Consider the following 24,753-nt stretch of genomic DNA (forward strand, 5'->3'; position numbering starts at 1 on the left):
ATTTCCAAAGTAATTTAATTACTGTTTGTTTCAGTTACCTATGCATGGTTATCAAAAAGTGTAATTACCAATGGTCGAATTTTTATACAAACCAAACTTATTTTTCCGATTACCAAGAAAGAATAATACTAGAAAGAAAAAGCTCTAAAAAAAATTCAACGGGTCTGTCTCTCTCTCTAACCTTCAATGTCTCCATCTTCTTCTTCTCCCCTGTTTTCATTATCTCCTTTCTTCTTCTCCCCTAAATTATTCATACAACAAATTGCTTCGTTTATACCTTCTTTATGTCACAATTTTGAAATTCGTAACTGGAAAAGGGCAAATCGCAACATTTTTTTACGGTTCATCTTCTATTTCACCGGTTCGTTGTCTTCTACGAATGCTACACGAATTTAGACGAACCCGGTTCGCAAAAGTACCGCGAACCGGTTCGCGCGAACCAATTCGCGGTTCTCTAATGGGGTGACGAATTATGTGACTATGGTCAAAACTATTGTGTTTTAAGAAGGAAAATAATTATAAAATGAAATTTCTTAGAATGATAGAAAAATAAAATGAAATATTGTATAAAATACAAATAAGAATAAAATTGGTAAACAGCAGAATGTCTCTCTCATTTAGCATCTGTTTGTTGCTGCGGCAGATAGGCATTAAACGTGCGTTTTTTCCAGAAGCTAGTAATATTAGCTTCTTGTTTTCACATCAAAAAGAAATATAGACGTACATTTGACACCTCAAACGCACAACCAAACACAGTCTTAGTTAAGTTAAACAAAAGTGGCTCTGAGAGAAACTCAACCTCCTTGGTGGTTGGTATGTTGGACATGACAACCGCTGCCTCACATTTCTGTTACAATGATTGTGTTGCGATTGCAGTGTATTGACCTTGAGTACAGTATCATTGGACGAAATCCAATGTGATTTTAATAGTGTATTTGTTATCGTCTCAATTGTTGTGGTGGGCTTTTTCAAGCGCAAACCATGCATAGGCGAACGGAATACGGTAACCCCAACCATCACTGATATCGAAGCTAGCATACTTAAACCTAGTCCTTTCCTGATATTGTGGAATGTTTTCCCCTGAAATATAAGAATAGCGATAGACAAGTTAAGATTGTTATGTAATTAAAGTCCAATAATGGCGAACCAAAAATATTAAGAACAATTTAACTTTTTTAAGAAAATTTCCAGAGATTTAATGTTTATTCTTTTGGATAATACTAGGCCACCGAAACTGAATGAGAATAAATAAACATTACCATAAGATTTCTTCATAAGTTAAGGTCTACCCTATTTTAGTATTTTAGGCTGTATAATTTACAAGACCCGCTTTTCAGGTCATCGTCTAATTTAGGTACTCTCGGTTTAGACAAACAAATCGAAATAAATAGACATTTGAATCCTTGCAGTCTATGTTTTGAATGTTGAATATAGTACAATTAGGACATTAGTATTACAATCAAAATAGATTATATCATGCTGGTTGTTAGTTTGACCATAACATCAGCAGCTAAGGTTTTTTCACTATATGAAATCTACCATATATATGGATCACATGGCAATATAATATTCATTTAGGAAGTGCAGGTAATGACAGCTTAATTAAATTTAAATAATTTTTACAAATTTGTTCTACATTAGTGTTTTTCACCCTTTTCAGTCTCAAGCGATTGGATTATTCATAGTATTGTCTGTCCTTCAAAAAACATTTTACATTCTTATGATCACATGCTTAAATTATCTTAGGTGACACTATCATCTTTCCGATAATAGTTGTTACCTTAATTTTTTATTTCACAACTTCATTTTATTATAATATTCTCACTCTACAGTATGAAGCTTAATTTTTTCATTGATTCTTGATATTGACCTAGTCATCTTGACCACCAGTAAAATATAGTTATACTTTGATGTGCTCTCATGAGCATAATACTTTCAAGGGTAATTAACTAGAAAATAAAAAGGTGTCATCAATTATTGTGAAAACATTATGAGATGTGATTAATAACACGGTGAAAAAGGAAGTATAAAATGAGTTTTAAAATTAGATTTGGATAAACTTAAGATGTATGAAGAATATCATTAAAATTATGAGGTCATTTCATGCTATTATTAGAAGGTGACTTACCAAAGAGAAGTTCTCATTAGACCTTTCTATGTTCCGCACATCCAAAGCAGTAGTATCCTTCCCATTGGATTCATCCACAGATGATTTGTCCATACCAGCTGAATGCCCAGAATTGGAAGGTGCTACAACAAGTCCACTACTATTCAACATTTGCAAGTCTTCAAGATAGTCTTCCTTGCGCAACATACGCCACCCACATTTCCTTATCTTGCACCCTGTCACTCGCATTTCGAAACGCAGTGAACTGTTATCCTTGAACTCTGGCTTTCTATGCTTGCTGAAGGATTCCTGCATGGACTTCCGGTCGCCTCTTCGGTGTCTCCGTATGTATATAAAATCACCGCTCACTACCATTGTGATGAGGTAAAGATCATTATATGCTGTTGAACCTGCAGACAGTGATAAGGAGGGACCATCTTCAGGTCCTAGAGTATCGAAGTTCCAATACAAGCGCATGTATCTGAGAAGAAAACCTTTAGTAGCTTCCTTGGAATCCTGTGGAACTTCAGCTTCTAAGGCCACAAATACAGCCACACCCCACCAGTCACTTGAAAGACAATCATCAGGGATGTCCACTGTTACTAATGCAACTGAATCTAGTTTTGACACATATGACGAGCTCAAGGGAAAAAATTTCTGATTATCAAATCTTGATGGGATTTTGAAGTACATAGGATAGAGGAAATCAAACCTCTGTAATAATGTAGGTAAAAACAAAAGATGAAATCCATGAATACATTATAAAAAAAAAAAAAAAAAAACATAGGTGGCTTTGTGTGTGTAATGTAGGTAAAAATTTATAGTTTGCAGATGCACATACTCGAGGTACAGGTGACTGTAAGAATTCTTTTTCACTTGATTCAAACACCTTCCATATCTTTTGTGGATCTACTGCATTAGCTTCCTTAGCATCTGAATCTGTTACATACATGCGTACATGAGGTGGAAGAATAGGTAAAGATTGAAGTAGTGGGCAATCTTCTAATTCAAGATAATGAAGCTTTGAAAGATTAGCAAGGTAGTAAGTGGGTAGGCGTCCAAAATTGTTCCCACTTAGAATTAGTCTCTCCAATGATGATAAGCAATCAATATCACAAGGAATAGAATTATCAGTGAGATTGCAATAGCTTAAATCTAATTCAGTTAATGAGGAAAGGCCTGATAGAAAAGGGGGTAAAGTTAAGTCAGTCGCTTGAGCTGGGAAAAACCTAAACTTCTTGCCAAAAGGCAGATGAAACTCCCAGATGGAATTGGACATTGGCCCGCTACAACTTCTCAAAGATAATCTTTTGATATTTCTTAACTGTAGTAGAGATGGATCCAATTCTCTAATAGCAGTTCTACTCAAGTCAATGTCCTCCAAAGCCTTGTTTTGATTTATACCATCTGGCAAAGTGCAGATTTTTGAACATCCTGATATGTTGAGAATTCTGAGAGACTTCAGGTTACTTATGCTGTTTGGAAGGCATAGAAGATTTTCGCAATTCAATAAGTTAAGCTCTGTAATGCATGTCATATTCTTCCCAAAATCAGGAAGTCTTTCAATGTTTGAGCAGTCAGAAAGAAATAGCATCTTCAAGGAACACATTTCCAATTTCTTTGGGAAAGTTTTCAGATCTACACATCCCATAAAGCTTAATATCCTGAGTTTTTTGTGTTGTCGGATGGATTGGTGAACATCGACAAGTTTTCTACAATCATTAAGATACAACTCTTCAAGATTTGGAATTCCTGAGATATTTGGAGTTTGACGTAAATCTCTGGAGTTACTCAAATCAATTACTTTCAACTTTCCAAAATGCTGACCAAAAAAACCAAGAAACAGATTATCATTTGAAAATCATTGGTCAATACTATAAGTTATATAAAGGCTCTTAACTAAAAACTCTTACCTCATTTCCATTCCACAACTTTTTAACTTTACTTTTGATCAATTGTAAATATACAAGCTCATCTAGTGGAACTCCAAGTGGTAGAGCATTGAGTGGACATCCCCACCATACAAGCACTTTTAGAGAACTAGAAAGACATTTCAGACCAAGGGAAAGATGTAAATCACATAATATAATGAGTAACCTAAGATTACCCATCTTCGAGAATGCCTCAGGGTCCCAATGTGCTTCATACAGTTTAGATGGCGATGATTTCAAAACTATAACTTGCACAGCTTCAGTTCCCTAATAAACAATAATTTTCAGATAGGCAAGAGAATATACAAGGAACACATTAAAAGTGGTGTAACATTAAATTTGACAACTACCTTGTTTTTTCTCAGCACATGATCAATATCTTCCACAGACCACAGTCTACTTCGTCTACCAGGATCATTAGGGGATTCTTGAAAAACTATTGTTTTACCCATTTCTTCAAGCATATCATGCATCCGGATAACTCTTCCATCAAAGCTTACTAAAGATTTCTCTATAAGAACATTTATTCCAACTGTTGGGTGAAAGCCGCAATTTTCTAATATTTGTACGACTTTATGTTTGTACCATCCTTTAAAAAAGCAGGCAATATCTAGAAATATGGTTTTGTGTTCATCTTCTAACATGTCATAGCTTATTCTAAGTTTGTTTAGGATATCATCATGTGGAACTTGTTTAATCTTGATTAAAGCATCTTCCCAATCAGATATACTTCTTCCACAAAGAAAAGAACCCAACACTTCAAGAGCCAAAGGAAGGCCTCCAGCATATTCGACCACACTTTCTGACAACTTTACATAACCCTCTTTAGGTGCATATTCTTTGAATGCTTTTTCACAAAAAAGTTGAAGGGATTCACTTTTATTTAAAATTTTACTCTCATACATTTCAAACAATACATCATGTGCTATCAATAGGTGCTTATCCCTAGTTGTGACAATAATTCTACTACCTCGACCAAACCATTCTTGGCTTCCAGCCAAATTCTCAAGTTGGCTTTTAGAACTTACATCATCAAGGACAAGAAGAACCTTTTTGTTGGATAAAAGGTTTCTTAAGCTGTCCTTTCCTTGGCTTAATGTTTCAATTACCATTCCTTTTATGTTCAGATGAGAAAGAATTTTATTTTGTAACTGTTGCAGACCTTGGTTTCTTTCCCCAGAGACCTCTCTTACATTGGCAATGAAGCAACTTACATCAAACTGGTTTTTGATTTTTTTGAAGAGAGCTGTAGTAAGAGTTGTTTTACCTATCCCGCCCATACCCCATATTCCTATGAAACAAACATCCTCCAATCCTAGCTTCAGAGTTGAATATAATTCTTCCAATCTTGCATCAATTGCAACCAGTCCGTCGTTATAGGATGGGAATTTGAGTTCCAGTTTTTTCCATACTTGTGCAATAACTTCTTCAATGAGTTTAGTTTCATGTCTGCATAGAATGAAAACCGAGTTTTGGTTTAGTCATTTTTCTTACGATTTTGCCCTTCCTTTCAACTATTCTATTTACAATTTTGTCATTTTATCCTCAAATAAATAACTGAATTTTTCTAAATGGCTACATATAATATTTTTACTTCTATTATTTTTTTGACAAATAATAAATGATAGATCGAGAAAAGCGATCAGACATGCACTAGTTAAAATATTGTAAGTTCTGTAAATATATGATGTTTACAACCCAAGCAAAAATTAAAGGCAAGCACTTACTGATCCTTAGAGTCCCACCCTGACAAATTGGCAACCTCTCTCAATGCATCTCTCCACCTTTGCACCTTCTCTTTGCTTTCAGTAAATTTCTCTTCATGTTTCCTAAAAGCCTCGGCAAAACTTCCCCTTTGATTCCTTACATCGGAGGGATCTACACCGTAGAATATTGGGAACACATGTTTTCTTGAAGAACTAAACTCATTGAATAACTAGGCCTTATGATTTCTCTTCAATGAATATTGGGAACACATGTTTGCTTGAATAACTAGGCCTTATTGTTTCCTTACAATAAGGCCTAGTTATTCAAAAAGTTACACAGATCAGGTTCAAAAGATTGAAGTTGCAGAGACCCAACCTTTGCAGAGAAAGCAATAGTGGTCACTGATATCACTCTAAAGATGATTTTCAGCTTCAGAATGGATCAATGTCTCGAGAGATGAATATGTGTAAGAGTTTTCCACGCTGGGAGTAGTTTTTCAGTCACTCCTTGTTATAATTAATATATCTATAAAAATCCTTGGTCTAGTAAAAACTTGACAAGAAAAAGATAATTGACATTAGAATAATAATAGACATATTTAAAAGTACATAGAGATTCCTGAGTTTAGCCAAACTAGATATTGGCATTTGTGATCACATGCTTAAGTTAACCAAACTGTTTATCACTGGGACCACCCCATTTTAGTTGACATGTGACTAATTTAGTTCACCCTTATAAGTAATGGAACAAAGACATGTAATAACATCTATAAGCAACATAAAATCTATTGAGTTGTCAAGTTCAGAACACATCTTCTAGTCTGTCAAAAAGAAACACATCTTCTAATAATACCTCCTTTCAGTTTTAACAGTTATATTTCTTTCACATAAAAAAATATATGGCCACCATATTTCTACTTTAAAATACCATCACCACCCTAATTATATTGCTTCTAATTGAAATATGCATCAATTGTTTAAGACTCATTTAGAAATACAGTGATAGGTTCTTTCTTGTATCCCAAGCCATGTTCGCAACAGAAGTTATCTCGAGTAATTTAGTAACTTGATATTAGACACGGTGAGTGAATTACATACACAAAAACAAATATGTGTTGGGATCCTCTTCATTTCTCAAAACAAATGGAGGATTTCATTTGTAAAGAGAAAGACACGAATATGAGATTGGTGGGACCCATGTTTGAAATTATATTCAAACATAGATCCCACCAATCTCATATTTGTCCATCTCTCTCATAAATGGAGTCATCAATTTCTTGACCCAATATGCACTTAATAGGGTTAGCATTACTCTTTTGCATCTCATCTTATGGCATTAACATCATATCAGTCGCATCAACATCAATATATTATATTGTTCTGAATTTCTTTCCTTTTTGTTCCATTCTTAAAATTTTGGTAATTTTAACTATTGTGAAGTTCCTGTCAAAACTATGTTTTTAGAAAGAAAATAATGATAAAATAAGATTTATTACAAAACCCCATTAGAATGAAGAAAAATAATGAAATATAAACTACAAAAAAAAAAAAAAAGAACAAAACTGTCAAAAAGAAGAATGTTTCTCATCTAGTTAAGTTAAACAAGAGTGGCTCTGAGAGAAAATCAACCTCCTTGGTGGCTGGTAAATTGGAAATGACAACCTCTGGCTCACTTTTCTGTTACGAGGATTGTCGTGCAATTGCGGCGTATTGACCTTAAGTACACTATCATTGGAGGAAATCCAATGTGATTTTAATAGTTTATTAGTTACGGTCTCATTTATTGCGACGGACTTTTTGAAGCGCAAATCATTCACAGGCGAATGGAATATTGTAGCCCCAACCATCATTGATATCAAAGCTAGCACACTTACACCAAGTCCTTGTCTAATATTGCGAAGCATATTCCCCTGCAAGATAAGAACAGTGGTAGCAAACAGGTTGAGATTGATATGTAATTAAAGTTCTATAACGTCGAACCGAAAAACAGTAAGAGTGATTTTACTTTTTTTATGAAAAATGCCCAGAGATTGAATGTCTTTTATTTTGGATAAGAGATACATGACGCATGAACATTGTCACAGAAAATAAATGTGTACAGATAAACATTTGGGACCAAAAACAAGTTTTCTTCATGATTTAAGAGCCACATGAATATTGTCTGTTTTATAGTTTTAGGCATTACATTTAATAAGACCCACTTTTGAGGTCATCATCTATTTTAGGTACCCTGAGTATAGACCAACAAATCGAAAAAAAATAAGCATTTGAATCCTTGTAGTCTATATTTTGAATATACTATAGTTAGAATTAGGACATTATAATCTAAATAGGTTATATATTTTTCATTTTAGTTGTTTGCTTGACCATAACAACAACAGCTAAGGTTTTTTCAGTATGTGAAATTTCCTATGTATTTGGAGTCACATGACAGTATGATAATCATTTATAAATCACGTCTAATGACAGATTAAGTAAATCTAAAACATTAAAAATAATTTGGTCTGCATTGGTTATTTTTGGTCCCTTTTATCTCTAGCTATTGAATTTTTTCACAGTATTGTCTATCCTTCTCACAAATTTTTTTACGTTCTTCTGATCACGTGCTTAAACTTTCTTAAGTTAAACTATTGTCTTTCCAATTATAGTTGCCACCTTATTTTTTCACTTTAACTTCTCCATTCTTAATATAATACTCTTAAATCTACAATATGAAGCTGAATATTTTTTATTGGCTGTTGATATCGACTGTTGTCATCTTGACCATTTGAAGTTACTGCTCTGGACTCAAATATAAGTAAAAAAAGTAGTTATATTTGATGAACCAAATTATAAACAAAATCTAACTAACTTCACCCTATTTAATGCTATTATTCTCAAAATATCGTTCAACAAAACAAATACTCGTAAAAATTAAATGAAAATAAAGGCTAGTTTTGGAAATGCAATTATTTTCTAATTACATCAAGAAAATTAAACAAGATTAACCATTTTTCTTAATCTTTGTGTAATTAGTTATTTTTGCTTATAATGGAGTCCGGATGGAGTATATATATGATGTTCTCTCATGAGCATAACACTTTCAGATTAACTAGAAAAGAAAAAAGTTGCCATTATATGTTCTGAAAACAATGTGAGATGGAATAAATGATGTAGATTGAAAAAGAAAAAAGAAAAAGATGTGTAAAATGAATTTGGATAAATTAAGTTGCATGGAGAATATCAGTAATTTTTTTTAGGTATTTCATGCACTTACTAGAAGAGGACTTACCAAAGAGAAGTTCTCGATGGACCTTTCTATGTTCTGCACATCCAAAGTAGTAGTTTCCTTCACCTTGGATCCATCCTCAGATGATTTGTTCATACCAGCTGGATGCCCGGAATCGGAATGTGCTACAACAAGCCCACTACTTTTCAGCATTTGCAAGTCCTCAAGATAATCTTCCTTGCGCAACATACGCCACACACACTTCCTTATCTTGCACCCTTCCACTTGTACTTCGAAACGCAGTGAATTGTTTTCGCTTAACTCTGGCTTTCTGTGCTTGCAGAATTGCTCCCGCATGAACTTTGGGTCCCCACTAAGGTGTCTCTGAATATATATAAAGTCACCACGCACTACCATTGTGAAGAGGTAAAAATCATTGGCTGCCGTTGAACCTGTAAGCAGTGACAAGGAGGGGCCATCTTCAGACCCCAGAGTATCAAAGTTCCAACTCAAACGCATGTGCCTGGCCACAAAACCTTCAGCTTCTAAGGCCACATATACAGCCACCCCCCACCAGTCACTTAAAAGACAATCATCTGGGATGTCCACTTGTACTGATGCAATTGAATCAAGTCTCGACACATATGAAGAGGTCAAGGGAAATAAATTCTGATTATCAAATCTGGATGGCATTTCGAAGTACATAGGATAGGGGAAGTCAGGAACCTGTAATAATATAAGTTTTCTGTTAACAACAATAGATAAAATTCATGCATACATTTTAAAATAATAAGAGGGTTCGTGTGTGTATTCTAAGTGAGAATTATTTAGTTTGTAGATGTACACACACGATGCATAGATGAGTGTAAGAGTTTCTTGTCACTTGATTCAAACAGCTTCCATATCTTTTGTGGATCCAATGCATAAGCTTCCTTTGCATTTGAATCTGTTACGTACAAGCGTACTTGAGGCTGAAGCATTGGTAAAGATTGAAGCTGTGGACAATCTTCCAATTCAAGATAACGAAGCTTTGAAAGATTAGAAATGTAGTGAGTTGGCAGGCGTACAAAATTGTTCCCACTGAGGATTAGTCTCTCCAATGATGATAAGCAATCAATATTGAGAGGAATTGAACTATCAGTGAGATTGCAATCACTTAAATCTAATTCAGTTAATGAGGAAAGGCCTGATAGAAAAGGAGGCAAAGTTAAGTTAGTTGTTTGAGCTGGGAAAAAGCTGAACTTCTTGCCAAAAGGCAGATGAAAGTTCCAGCTTGAATTGGTAGCTGGACCTCTACAACTTCTGAAAGATAATCTTTTGAGATTTCCTAACTGAAGTAGGGATGGATCCAAATCTCTAATAGCAGTTCTGCTCAAGTCAATGTCCTCCAAAGCCGTATTTTGATTTATACCATCTGGCAGGTTACAAATTTTAGAACATCCTGATATGTTGAGAATTCTAAGAGACTTCAGGTTACTAATGCTGTTTGGAAGGGAAAGAAGATTTTCGCAATTCAATAAGTTAAGCTCCGTAATGCATGTCATATTTTTCCCAAAATCAGGAAGTCTTTTAATGTTTGAGCAGTCAGAAAGAAATAGCATCTTCAAGGAAAACATTTCCAATTTCTTTGGAAAGATTTTCAGATCTACACATCCCATCAAGCTCAATATCCTAAGCTTTTTATGTTGTCTGATGGATTGGTGAACTTCAACAAGTTTTGTACAATCATTAACATACAGCTCTTCAAGATTTGGAATTCCAGAGACATTTGGAGTTTGACGTAAATCTTTGGAGTTACTCAAATCAATTACTTTCAGCTTTCCATAATACTGAACAAAAAAAACCAAGAAACAGATTAGCATTTGAAAACCAAGAAAAATATTATATGTTACACCAAGGCTCTTAACAGAAAATTCTTACCTCGTTTCCACTCCATAACTCTTTAACTTTACTGTTGATCATTTGTAGGTGTACAAGCTCATCTAGTTGAACTCCAAGTGGAAGAGTATTCATCGGATATCCCCACCATACAAGCACTTTTACTGAGCTAGAAAGACATTTCAGACCAAGCGAAAGATGCAAATCACATAATATAATGAGTAACCTTAGATTTCCCATCTTCAAGAACGCCTCAGGGTCCCAATGTGATTCATGCAGGGTAGATGGAGATGATTTCAAAACGATACCTTGCACAGTTTCAGTTCCCTAAAAAAAATAATCATCAGATAGGATAAGATTATATACAAGGAATGTGATAAAACTATTGTAACATTAAGTTTGGCAATTACCTTGTTTTTTCTTAGCACTTGATCAATATCCTCTAGAGACCACAATCTACTTCGTCTACCAGGATCATTAGGGGATTCTTGAAAAACTATAGTTTTACCCATTTCTTCAAGCATATCATGCATCCAGATAACTCTTCCATCAAAAGTTACTAACGATTTTTCTATGAGAACATTTATTCCAACTGTTGGATGAAGGCCGCAATTTTCCAATATTTGTATCACTTTATGTTTGTACCATCCCTTAAAAAAGCATGCAATATCTAGAAAAATGGTTTTGTGTTCATCTTCTAACATGTCATAGCTTATTCTAAGTTTGTTTAGGATATCATCATGTGGAACTTGTTTAATCTTGATTAAAGCATCTTCCCAATCAGAAATACTTCTTCCACATAGAAAAGAACCCAACACTTCAAGAGCCAAAGGAAGGCCTCCAGCATATTCAACCACACTTTCAGACAACTCCACAAAACCCTCTTTAGGTGCATCCTCTTTAAATGCTTTTTCACAAAAAAGATGAAGGGATTCGCTTTTATTTAAAATTTTACTCTCATACATTTCAAACAATACATCATGCGATATCAAGAGGTGCTTATCCCTAGTTGTGACTATAATTCTACTACCTCGACCAAACCATTCTCGGCTTCCTGCCAAATTCTCAAGTTGGCTTTTAGAACTTACATCATCAAGGACAAGAAGAACCTTTTTGTTGGATAAAAGGTTTCTCAAGCTGTCCTTTCCTTGGCTTAATGTTTCAATTACCATTCCTTTTATGTTCAGATGAGAAAGAATTTTACTTTGTAACTGTTGGAGATCTTGGTTTCTTTCCCCAGAGACCTCTCTGACATTGGCAATGAAGCAACTTACATCATATTGGCTTTTGATTTTTTTGAAGAGAGCAGTAGTAAGAGTTGTTTTTCCTATCCCGCCCATACCCCATATCCCTATGAAACGAACATCCTCCAGTCCTAGCTTCAGAGTTGAATATAGTTCTTCCAATCTTACATCAATTGCAACCAGTCCATCGTTATAGGATGGGAACTTGAGTTCCAGTCTTTTCCATACTTGTGCAATAACTTCTTCAATGAGTTTAGTTTCATGTCTGCATATAACAAAAACCATAACATATGATCAAGTCATAAACTAATATGCAAGGTCAGCTTACATCTGCACCTATCTATATTATTACCTATATATAAAGGGGATACCTAATTTTGGTGTTGTCATTTTTTCTTCTGATTGTAGCCTTTATTGAAACTATTTTTTTCTGTCAAGTAGCCTAGTGGCTAAAAATTCATCCTTTAAGGTAAATGGGGAATCCGGGGTTCGAACCCCAGCCCCTGCATATTGCAATTAGGGGTGTTCATGGTTCTAAACTGCATTGGAACTGAACCATATTAATGGATACAATTCAGTTTTTAAAACCACTTTAAAAAAAACTGGTTTATTTTTCAAACCAGTTCCAATTCGGTTTAAAACCGGTTCTGAACTGGTTTACAGTTTTGAACCGGTTTATTTATTTCGAATCAGTTTCGAACCGGTTTACAGTTTTAAACCGGTTTTTGAACCAGATAATTCTTGAACTAGTTTTCAAACCGGATTTTAGTCATTGTTTTTTAATGAATCAAGCTCAAGTATTGCAATCAAAATTATGATTGCTTCAAACAACCACTGAGATCTAACAATTCAATCGATAATCTACAACAATGAAGATGAAGCTTGATACCACTGCTCTCGAATCGTTCAAAATTACTAATACTCAATAATTACTATGGTTGCTGGAGAAATCTCTGCACCCCCATCGTTCCAGCTTCCCAATTCCAACGATGTAAGCTCAAGCATTGTTAAAGGGAGTAAAGCATGCTTTTTGTGAGTGTTAATTTTGTTCTAGAGCTGAATAAAATTCCAACGATGGTGAATAAAATTCCAACTTGCCTCACATTTATGCAATATATCAGATTGGAAGACCAGTGGTGTTAATTTTGTTCTCGGGATGTTAAACATTTTGCAGATAATTTTATTTTATTTTTTTAAAAAAGTTCTTAAATTCAAACCGGTTCTGAACCGGATTTAAACTGCACTGGAACTGGTTTGAAAAAGTGGTTCAGTTCAAAACTGTTTGAAATGGTTCAGTCCAAAACAGGGTTGGATGCAGTTTGGTTCATAGTTTGGTGCAGTTAACTGAATTATTTGAACACCCCTAATTGCAATGTCCCTGCCAATTGACTATGATCATGGGGACTTCATTTAAACTATTTAATTTACAATTTTGTTACTTTCTCTCCAATATAAATAAATGTATTTTCCTATATAAGGGCATAGAACTTTGTAACTTCTATTATTATTTTTGACAAATTATAAATGATTGACTTAGAAAAGTGGACAGACACACGCTAGTTACAATCTTTGTAGCACCGACACTTCTAATTGAAGACGGGTCCATTGTTCGACACTAACATGTCACCAGCACATGTGATTACGTTCAGTGAATTCATTTTTTTTTTTCACCGTTTTCAACATGTCCATGTCAATGTCGTGTCTAGTGTTTGTGTCGGTGCTTAGGTTACAATAGTTTTTGGACAAGTAGGCTCTATCAATACATGATGTTTAAAACCAAGTGAAAATTAAAGCCATTCACTTACTGGTCTTTGGAGTCCCACCCCGACAAGTTGGCAACCACTCTCAATGCATCTCTCCACTTTTGCACTTTCTCTTTGCTTTCACTAAATTTCTCTTCATGTTTCTTAAAAGCCTCGGCAAAACTTCCCCTTTGATTCCTTACATCGGAGGGATCTACACCATAGAAGATTGGGAACACTTGTTGTCCTAACAAACATTTGGATTCGAGAATCTTGACTAACTCATCCAAACACCAAGCTGAGTTAGCATAGTTTTTGGAGATTATGACAACTGCTGAGAGAGATTCTTCAATTGCAAGGAGTAGTTTTTGTGAGATGAATTCACCTCTTGCAAGTTCTTCATCATCTCTGAACGTTATTATACTCTTGCGCACCAAGGCTGCATATAGGTGATCGGTGAAGCCTAAGCGCGTGTCTTCTCCCCTAAAACTCAAGAAAACATGATACTTCCATTTTGAGTTTTGTGAACAGTCTTCCATTGAAATAATTTAAGATTCAACTACAGGAAATGAAAGGATGTGCTGCTTTAGATTGAAGCACCTGAAAATAAAAAATAAAAAATAAAAAACATTAAGGACAAGTTATTCAAAAAGTTATACTCAGATGCAAAAATAGAACTTGTAGAATTGGAGTCAAAGCAAGAGTGCTCACCAGTACCAGTGAAAATATGATTTTCAGCTTCAGAATGGATCAATGTCTCGACAGATTAATATGTGTAAAAGTTGTCCACGTGGACACCACCACATGGTATTATTTGTTAGAAATGTTTTTTTTTTTCAAAGTTGTGTACTTTTTTATTGCCATTCCTTATATCAATGTCAGCGAATCTTAATATATTTAAGTCCTAGGTCTTTTAAAACCCTGACTGGGAAGAAAAAGTTAACATTAAAATAACAGACATAATTGAAAGTTCACTACAAAGAATCGTGGGTTGAGTTAAGGGGTAGAATTTGGCATGAGAAATGATATTTTGACAACCACTTTTTGACAACTTTTGGACAACTTTCTCTCTCATACTCACATGATGTTGTTATCCTCTCTCTTCCTTTTTCTCTCTCCATTGTTTTTGACCAATAAGAAGTGAGAAAAACAAGATTGTCAACAAAGTTGTCATCAAATGAATGTCAAAATATCATTACTCTTTGGCATTTACCTTCCCTCAGTTTCAGATTTTTAACTGAGGGTTATTTTATCTTGAACTTGTATTGTAGTACTACAGCCTACAGCCTACAGCCTACAGGCCTTGCTATAACGTTACTCCCTCCGTCCCGGAATAACTGACCCATTTTCTAAAAAAAAGTGTCCCAAAATAACTGACCCATTTCAATTTTCAATACAACTTTCATCATTCCCAATACAATATAACACTAAATAATACTACTTTTATCATTCCCAATACAATATATTCTACTTTCCCCTTTATTTATACACTTTTCTTAATCTGTGTGAAAAACCAAAGTAGGTCAATTATACCGGGACGGAGGTAGTAATAAGTATGAGAGTACAATTATTGATGATTGTAAAACTATAAATTCCAATATTTAATTTATCTGTGCTTCAAATTTATTCAAAATATACAGTTCTATTTTGAGTCTTTACTTTTATTATTAATATGAAGCCCAGATACGGATACCGGTACGGGTACGATACGATACGGGTACGGGAATACGCAAATTTTTCAAAATTTAGGATACGATACGGCTAGGATACGTCAACAAAATTTTTATACTAAAACTTATATGTATGTAAAATAATTGAAGAAAATAAACATTGATTAAAAGAACTCAACACAAATTTTGATTAACTGAATCATCTCTGTCTCGTTACCTTCATTCACAAGAAGTATAATTTTAAGCGGTTCATCGAGAAACAATTCTAGTGATGCATATCTAAAATTGAATCATATATATCTCCACCGAATGTTTACAACATTGTCTCACTTTTTTACTCTTCATCTTTTTCTAGGATACGTATCTGTGAAATATCTTATAAGTATCCTTGTGTATCTGCGGAGTATCGGATAAGTATCCGTTAAAATATTTTTTAAAAATTTAAATAATTAATTCGGATACTTCGTGGGTGCGTATCCGCGAGTATCCGTGGAGTATCGGTATCCGATACGTATCCGGTACGGGTACGTCTCCGTTTTGGAGTATCCGGGCTTCATAGTTAATAAGTAATAGCTTCTTCTATTTTACTTGTTTTCTCTATATAACCTGTGAGTTCTTCTACATTTAATTTTGAATTTGAATTTGAATTTCATAAATTTAAAACGTGATAGTGGTATATGTATCTACATTCTTCTCTTGCTAATACAAAAGTTTTGGGTGCCAATATTGCGAAGAAATTAGAGTCACAACCAACGTAGGAACAAGTTAAAATCAACATACTAGTTCACCGGTCACATTAAGTCACATCTAATCAGCTATATATGTTGTCCACAGTTGACAAATTGGTCAAATGAAATAAATCCTGTAAACCTATAATATGCCCAGAATACAACTGTTCAAATTAATGTATAGCTATAGCAATTAAAACCAGAACCTCTTTACAAAGTTTGAAGGAAAAATACAAAAGAACAAGAATTCTGGACTAAAGACCACGTTCAGTGAGCAGAAGAGTTTGAGGATGTTTTCTTGAAATCTATCTTATCAACCTTAACCTCTCCATCAATTAGTTCATACACATAGACCACAACACGCAGACCATCAATGTCCATGAGGACGAAACTTGGGTTCACGTCATATGTGATGCTGCTATAGGCACCAGTTGCAGAACCTGGATTTATAACCACGCCACCCTCATGTTTGTATGCTGTAAACTGATGGGTGTGACCTGTCACAAGGATGTCTACATCAAGCTGCCTCTGCAGCATTGCTAGTGAATCTAGGTCTCCCCATGGAACAACCTTCAAAAGTAATAAGAACACTATCATCACGTAGCATAGCAATACATAATGATGCAGAAATTTGGGTCTTGAATTAAGAGGAAAAGCAAAGCAGTTACTTAAGAACCTTATCACTGGTGAAAGACGGATAAGTGGAAATAAATTTAAATTTATATATCAATCAGATAAAATGTCAAAAACACCATCAATGGAGAGGAAAGGAGGCACTAATTGAACACATACATGGGCAACGTATAGGGTTACAATGAGAAAAATCATTCAACCTAGACTCAGCTGTTCATGGTGTTTCAAGATAAACTATAGGAATGACTCCATATTCTTCCCTGTAGTTTGTTTTTCTTGTTGCCTTATGTCTATAACTTCGATCAAGAAAATGAAAAGTACATTACCCACTAATAGGCAGTAAAATCCTAAATTACTGTCTTGCGTTTAGAATTAGAGTTTGACCCAACTCAACCCCACAAAATCAATTTGTAATGTGAGAAATCTCTTCCATATATAAGCACCTTTTCAGACTGTATTATATCTAATGTGAGACTCTCAACATTGTTCATGCCTGCAAATATGTATTATACATGAAGTGGTAAAATAACTTCAGAGTAAACATGAATCAAACCTGATGACCATGGCAAAGTCCAAGCTTAAATTGACCGATGGTTAGTGTTTTAGTCTCTGGATATTTTGTCTCTTCATCATACTCGCCACGAGTTATATGTAAGTCTGGACAAAGAGTCTTCAAGTAGTCATGAACTTCCTGAGCATAATTCACATAAAATTTAGGTTAGAAATCCAAGCATTAAATTTAAATATTCACCCAATTCGAATACCGAAAATGTAATTCACCTAATTCCACATGATACAACTTGCAAAAAAAATGAATCTTAATAATACTATATAGAATCTTCACTTTGACACCCAATCCCCTCATACCATTTAAGAAAATATTTGAAACGCTCTTAACGTTTGATTGCATTAGGCATAACTGAAAGACAACCCAACTAAACAAAGAACGAACAAAGGAAATTTTTCCTATGTTTGTAAGAAAGTTTTAGAAAGTAAACAATAAAGAAGGGAACATGAGTAATTAGTATTTCCAAAATAAGTAACACGGAAACAATCAACTTGGATCGGTATAACTTGTTCCTGTAAGACAGAAAATCACACATACTTTAATGCATAAATTTCCAGTGCAAATAATATGCTGGATCTTGCCCGGGACAAGCATGGATTTGAACTTTGCAGGGAGATCAGCTGCTCTGTGGGGCACATGCAAATCCCCTAGGGCCAACACCAGCACCATCCTCACCAATCAAAATATGAAAACTCGGCGAATAAAGAACCTAAAGAAACAAAATATCACCCATCAACACAGTATTACTGACTTTGCATAAAAAAATTGCCAAACAAAATCTACGTATTTATGCATTCATAAAATATTTAATTCGTAAACAATGTTAGTGTAAAGATGTTTTACACTGTCAATCAATTATAACCGTCAAATCATAAAAAAATAAAAAAAAACATTTAAATTTAAACATAACTATTTTTAAGAGTTTAGTGGACAATGACAGTGTAAAATAGTTTTACACTATCATCTAATAAGAAACCATCAATGTCATGTCATACAATGATACAACTAATTTTAAAATATCATTGTAATTTGGAGGAATACACGATCAAGATGTTCATTGGGATGTCAGTGTAAAACTATTTTACAATGTTGATACATCTTCTATTTTCTCTATTTTTTAAGACATTCATTTGATTGATTGTGATTTGCTGACAGAGTAAAACTATTTACACTGACATTAAATAGAATAATACACAAGTAGTGTGAAAATTAGAGTTGCAGAGATTAACACTGACAAAACAAAATCGAAATTGAAGTTGAAGAATCGTGAAAGTAAGTGTGATCAATCCGCAAAATCGAAACAAACAGGTTACGTAAGAACTCGTGCTAACAAAATAAATGATAGAAAATTTTGTTTGTTCGGCGATGGCATCGAATCTTGTTTGAAATGATAACAGAATTCGATCAGAGAGAGAAAATCAATCGCCAAAGAATGAACCTGATGAAGGTGAAGCTGTGGTGACTACGCGCCACGGTGGCGATAAGTTGTGGCAGCGGCAGCGGCGGCGAAATGGGAAGCAGGATCAAAGACAAGAGTTAGTTGGTCAGAAGAATCATTATCAAACGGAAAATTAATTTCCACGCAGATTTGTCAAATGATTCTTAATTTTGGAGAAATTAACTTTTTTAATCAAAATGAAAGAGAAATAAACAAAAAAATGTCACTTTAAAAATTAAACTAAAAAAAGTTTGTCCCTTTAGCTTTTTTTATATCCTAAAAAAATTATTAAAATATAGAAGTAATCAATGGAGTCAAAAAAAAGGCTTAAGTGCAGTTTTGGTCCCCTTATTTTTAAAATTTCTCAATTTTGGTCCCCCTATTTCTAAATCAGCAATTTTAGTCCCCATATTTTGTGAAATTCAGAAATTAAACTCATCCCTTGCCACTTGTGCCGATGTGGCACATTAATATATGATGTAACATTTTCTATTTTAAATAATCAGTGCCACATCAGAATATATTTAAAATAAAAAACAATATTATATTTTTAACTATTTTTTTTGAGGGATTTATATTTTTAATTATTGTTAAGCAAATAATTAAAAGAATGGATATTGAAAAAGACAAACACTGTTAAAACGACAAAATCAAACGCAGAAACATGAAAAGTGATTATTACTTGACCGCTCAAGAACCCTAAAATGCCAAAACTCCATTCTTGCGATCCTGGAACCTAAATCGTAGGATTAGTAAAAATAAGAATAGAACAGTACTGCAGGATATGGAAAAGAAGCTCAACAAACACAAAGAAGCTCAAAGAAGGTTGATATGGAAATGTTGCGGATTCGATGAAAAAACTCACACCAATAACAACTTGATGTGTGGAGCAAGGGATAATAAAGCAACCAATAATCAAAGTGAATAGAACAGTTATAATCACAAGCCAAAAGTAGAAAACAACACAGCAAGAGAAAAGAAGAAGAGAGAACACAAAGAATCTGTTTACCCAATTCGGTCCAAATTGACCTAGTCTGGGGGAGAGAGCAGCCCTCCGTTCCACTATATGATGAGTAACGTTACAAAAGAGATGGATTACATGAATAAGTCTCCCGCCTAATTCTACCCAAATCCCAGCCTCTTCCCGTAACCAAGAGACTCAATCCTAATAGTGTTTCCCAAGGTGAATCAACCCTCAAAACCTAGTGTTTGTTCCAAAGAGACAAACTCTATACAAACCCTAGTTTTGTTGTTGCCTTTCTAAACCCTTGTTTCAGCCCCCTCTATCTCAAGGTTTACACTGAAACAATGCCTATATTTATAGTAAAAGTAACTCCCATAAAATTGTACCAAATCTGGCCCAAAAATACGTTTCTGAAAAATAACAGCACGCAAAATCGGGCCCCGATTTTTACCATTCGGGCGCCGATTTTTCCAGTACCAAACTGCTCCCAAAGACAGCCAAAATCGGGCCCCGATTTTTTGCCATTCGGGCCCCGATTTGTACTTTCAGCAAACATCAATTTTTGGCCTCCAAACTCCAATTTTGAGTCACTTTCACAACAATCTCCACCTTGACTCCAAATTAGTGGTGATGCCCATTTAACATCAACACCTTGCTGCTCTTTCCCTTGCTTCCCACTACACCAAGTAGCTCCACAAGTTTGCACCCTAACCTCTTCAGCCATCGGAATGTCTTCCGCCTTCTCGAAGATACTTGCAGTCCAACTACGCCAGGAATTTTAGGTAGTTCCACAAGCCTTTACCATAACCTCTTCAACACGAGACATCTCTCGCTTCCTTGAAGATCTACTTGTTCCCAATCACCCTTGGCTTTTAGAGTAATCCACAAGTATACACCTCCCATCCCTTCAGCCCTCGGAATGTCTTCCGCCTTCTCGAAGGTCCTTGTAGTCTAACTACGCTAGGTATTTTAGGTAGTCCCACAAGCATTCACCATGACATCTTCAACACAGGACATCTTCCGTTTCCTTGAAGGTCTCCTTGCATCCAATCACCCTTGGCCTTTTTTTAGGGTAATCCCGCAAGCTGTGCAGTACATTCTTCAACCTTATGAAGAAATCCCTTGCTCACCATAGAGCATAGCACCCAAGGTCCTCCATAGTCGTACCATTACCGGTGTGTTCAACTCCACCTCAAGCTGAGCGTACTTTACCTCAACTAGCAAATGCGTACATCCCATTATGTCTTCAACCTTGAAACTCCACCTCAACAGGTAGATCATGAGTATTGTTGCCTCCGCCTCTCCAGACTGATCATGAGTATTCTTACCACCGCCTCTCCAGGCTGATGTTGAGTGTTTAACGTCTCTCCAGACGACCACCGCTCTACCAGGCATCAATCCCAAGGTGACCAACATCACCTTCTTCATCCTCCAAACAACACCACACCATCAGAGCACTCGCATCCTCAAGACGCACCTTAATGTTCTCCAAATCACCAATGATTTTGTTGAACTCCACAAGTAGCTCCATGACGGCCTTTAACTTTACCATCCTGAATAAGTAAAGTTATTGCTTTAGGAATTGCCGACGAGCCAAAGACTTTGTCATATACAAATATTCAAACTTTGACCACATCGATGCCGCGGTTGTATCCTTTGTTGCTTCTCTCAAAACTTTATCTCCGAGGCACAAGACAATGGCACTCCTGGCCTTGTCCACCATCTCGGTCTTCTCCGCTCGTGACATGGTGACCGGTAACGCACCTTCACCCTTCAAAGCTTTCTCACACTTTTGCTGTATTAACACCGCTTCCATCTTTACCTTCCATAACCCAAAATCGTTATCTCCGGTAAACTTCTCAATATCCCACTTCGAACCCATGGTACTAGATTATCCTTTGACCTTGCCCCACGGTGGGCGCCAATTGTTGCGGATTCGATGAAAAAACTCACACCAATAACAACTTGATGTGTGGAGCAAGGGATAATAAAGCAACCAATAATCAAAGTGAATAGAACAGTTATAATCACAAGCCAAAAGTAAAAAACAACACAGCAAGAGAAAAGAAGAAGAGAGAACACAAAGAATCTGTTTACCCAGTTCGGTCCAAATTGACCTAGTCTGGGGGAGAGAGCAGCCCTCCGTTCCACTATATGATGAGTAACGTTACAAAAGAGATGGATTACATGAATAAGTCTCCCGCCTAATTCTACCCAAATCCCAGCCTCTTCCCGTAACCAAGAGACTCAATCCTAATAGTGTTTCCCAAGGTGAATCAACCCTCAAAACCTAGTGTTTGTTCCAAAGAGACAAACTCTATACAAACCCTAGTTTTGTTGTTGCCTTTCTAAACCCTTGTTTCAGCCCCCTCTATCTCAAGGTTTACACTGATACAATGCCTATATTTATAGTAAAAGTAACTCCCATAAAATTGTACCAAATCTGGCCCAAAAATACGTTTCTGAAAAATAACAGCACGCAAAATCGGGCCCCGATTTTTACCATTCGGGCGCCGATTTTTCAGTACCAAACTGCTCCCAAAGACAGCCAAAATCGGGCCCCGATTTTTTGCCATTCGGGCCCCGATTTGTACTTTCAGCAAACATCAATTTTTGGCCTCCAAACTCCAATTTTGAGTCACTTTCACAACAGGAAAAGAATAGAACTGCAAGATTAGTAAAAATACAAATTATCATTATATTGACAGAGCAGTACAATAATCATAATCGGAGATGAATATTCAATAAACCACATGATCATGGATATCTTTATGAATTGTAGGAGCCGATACTAAAAAAAAACAATTTTCATTTTGCAAAGTTATTCTTGTCAAAATTATAGAATAGAAATAGACAAAAACTACTTCTATGTTTCCATGCTAAGCATTAGAGACAAATAGAATAGAATCGCAAGAATGGAGTTTTTGCATTTTAGGTTTCTTGAGCGGTTCTGCAATAATCACTTTCATGTTTCTGCGTTTGATTTTGTCGTTTTAACAGTGTTTGGCTTTTAATATAATATTGTTTTTTATTTTAAATATATTATGACGTGACACTGATTATTTAAAATAGAAAATGCCAAATCATATATTAATGCACCACATCGGCACAAGTGGCAAGGGATGAGTTTAATTTCTGAATTTCACAAAATAGGGGGACTAAAATTGCTGATTTAGAAATAGGGGGACCAAAATTGAGAAATTTTGAAAATAAGGGGACCATAACTGCAATTAAGCCCAAAAAAAAATTATGACTTTTTCTAATTACACCATGTATATTCTTGGTTACATCTCAAAATGACAAAGTTACCCTTTCATAAAATTTATTTTAAAAAAACATTTTCCTTCTTTCTTGTTACACCCCAAAACTCATCTTCTTTCCTCTTCCAAAATTATACTTCTCCAAGCAAGATTTCTCCCTTCTATGCTAGATTTCAAAGAAAATTCGAAGCAAATGAGGTTAGTAAGTTGTGTTCTTCAATCGATTATGTTTTTCTTGTTACTGGTTCCATAATTCTTAGCTTTTTCTAGGTTCCATTTGTGTTTCCCTTCTACTGTAATTTAATCTTAAACTCAGTTTAAGTAGGTCATGTAAATTTAGTTTAAGTAGGTCATGTAAACTGAGTTTAAGTGTACATATCAACCTTATTCAATGATTCTACGTAATCTTATTTTAAATATGTACATGTAAACTCAGTTTAAGTAGGTAATGTAAACTCAGTTTAAGTAGATTCATGTAAACCTAGTTTACATAAACCTGCTTGAATTGAATTTAAGTTGACTTCAACAATGTAAATTGAAATTGTAGTGCAGTTGAACAAGAAGAAAAAAATTGAAACTAGCATTATTGAAAAAGAAGAAAAAATGCACTTGCTTATATGCAATCGAATATGGACGAAAGAAGTTTTGATTCACTCTTTAATCTTTCATAGAGATTGATTGAACATCAGATTGTTTGATCGTTTGTGGGGTGAAAGAGGGTGAAGCTCAGTGACAATGAATAAGATTAAGGTTTTAAGAAAATTTATATGCAATTTTGATATTATTAAGGGTTAATACCTCTTTTGGTCCTTGTAATATTAGCGATTTTCGGTTTTAGTCCCTATAAAAAAATAATTTAGATTTTGTCCCTATAATTTCAGATTCTTCCACTTTTGGTCTCTCGTTTAACCATGTCAGCAGAATCTATCTACGTGTCACGCTGATTGTGTAATTAATTTCTTTTTCCATTTTTTCTTTATCCAATCACCTCACATGTGGCTTATTCATGAATTAAAATTAAAAAAAAAAAAAATTCTTCATCCATGTTCATCTTCTTCACTGTGTTCCCCCCTCTTTTCTTCAACCGTAAAACCAGAAATCCATTATAACATCAAATCATCCTCTTTCTTCGACCTAGAAACTCATAAACCAAAAAAAAAATCAAAAACATATTTAAAAACATATTCAACTCAAACTCATAACACTCAAAAAAATACAAAAAAAAAAAAAAACAAATTCAACTAACACATGAAATGCCTCGCCGTTTTCCTCACACTGTTCGACACCTGCATAACAACACATATTCTTCTCACCTCCACCTCTATTAATGGTTTCTTTTATATTTTCAAACCCATGGCAGTGGCGCTGTGTTGTTTATGGAGGTTAGTAGTAACATTTTTTAAAATAAAAAACTAATAATTAATACCTCATTTTTTCACACTTTCCTATCTAGTGTCAAATCTTCCCACTTTCTCTTTTCCGATTTTAATTCCAATTAAAAATCAGTGTTTGACTATAAACTTTAACTAGGAAAATATGAGGCGGACATTAGATCTAGATTTGGGTCTATGAAGAATAAGAAGGTGGGAAGATGATTTAAATGCGAAGAGGAGGAAGAAGATGAAATGATAGATTTAGATACGAACATGATGGATGTGATTCATTTGTCTGGGTTG

At 34.9% G+C, this 24,753-nt stretch overlaps 3 protein-coding genes across 4 annotated transcripts; all 3 read right to left on the minus strand.

Moving 5' to 3' along the window:
* Positions 1-542: 542 nt before the first annotated feature.
* On the minus strand, positions 543-6,442 carry LOC146940560 (TMV resistance protein N-like). The gene is made up of 6 exons (XM_085754252.1): positions 5,766-6,442; positions 4,389-5,487; positions 4,021-4,305; positions 2,949-3,929; positions 2,129-2,821; positions 543-1,080 (listed from the first exon to the last, which is right to left on the minus strand). The coding sequence occupies exons 2-6, from the start codon at positions 5,316-5,318 to the stop codon at positions 763-765; spliced, it is 3,207 nt and encodes a 1,068-aa protein (XP_085610378.1). The 5' UTR covers positions 5,319-5,487; positions 5,766-6,442; the 3' UTR covers positions 543-762.
* Positions 6,443-7,201: 759 nt separating this feature from the next.
* Positions 7,202-14,609, minus strand: LOC146940561 (TMV resistance protein N-like). 2 transcript variants are annotated; one of them, XM_085754250.1, is made up of 7 exons: positions 14,528-14,609; positions 13,880-14,416; positions 11,241-12,339; positions 10,873-11,157; positions 9,801-10,781; positions 9,016-9,678; positions 7,202-7,654 (listed from the first exon to the last, which is right to left on the minus strand). In XM_085754250.1, exons 2-7 carry the CDS (start codon positions 14,353-14,355, stop codon positions 7,337-7,339), a joined length of 3,822 nt encoding a protein of 1,273 aa, XP_085610376.1. In that variant the 5' UTR covers positions 14,356-14,416; positions 14,528-14,609; the 3' UTR covers positions 7,202-7,336. The 2 variants fall into 2 exon arrangements, with proteins under 2 accessions (XP_085610376.1, XP_085610377.1); XM_085754251.1 differs by lacking the exon at positions 14,528-14,609 and having other exon boundaries at positions 13,880-14,526.
* A 1,632-nt stretch (positions 14,610-16,241) lies between these two features.
* Positions 16,242-19,064, minus strand: LOC146940562 (vacuolar protein sorting-associated protein 29). The gene is made up of 4 exons (XM_085754253.1): positions 18,854-19,064; positions 17,953-18,124; positions 17,401-17,538; positions 16,242-16,784 (listed from the first exon to the last, which is right to left on the minus strand). Exons 2-4 carry the CDS (start codon positions 18,082-18,084, stop codon positions 16,482-16,484), a joined length of 573 nt encoding a protein of 190 aa, XP_085610379.1. The 5' UTR covers positions 18,085-18,124; positions 18,854-19,064; the 3' UTR covers positions 16,242-16,481.
* Positions 19,065-24,753: the final 5,689 nt, after the last annotated feature.

Source organism: Medicago sativa, chromosome 3 (genome assembly GCF_051527215.1).
Source record: "Medicago sativa cultivar Bolivia chromosome 3, Bolivia_mono, whole genome shotgun sequence".
In the NCBI taxonomy this organism is placed as follows: Eukaryota; Viridiplantae; Streptophyta; class Magnoliopsida; order Fabales; family Fabaceae; genus Medicago; species Medicago sativa.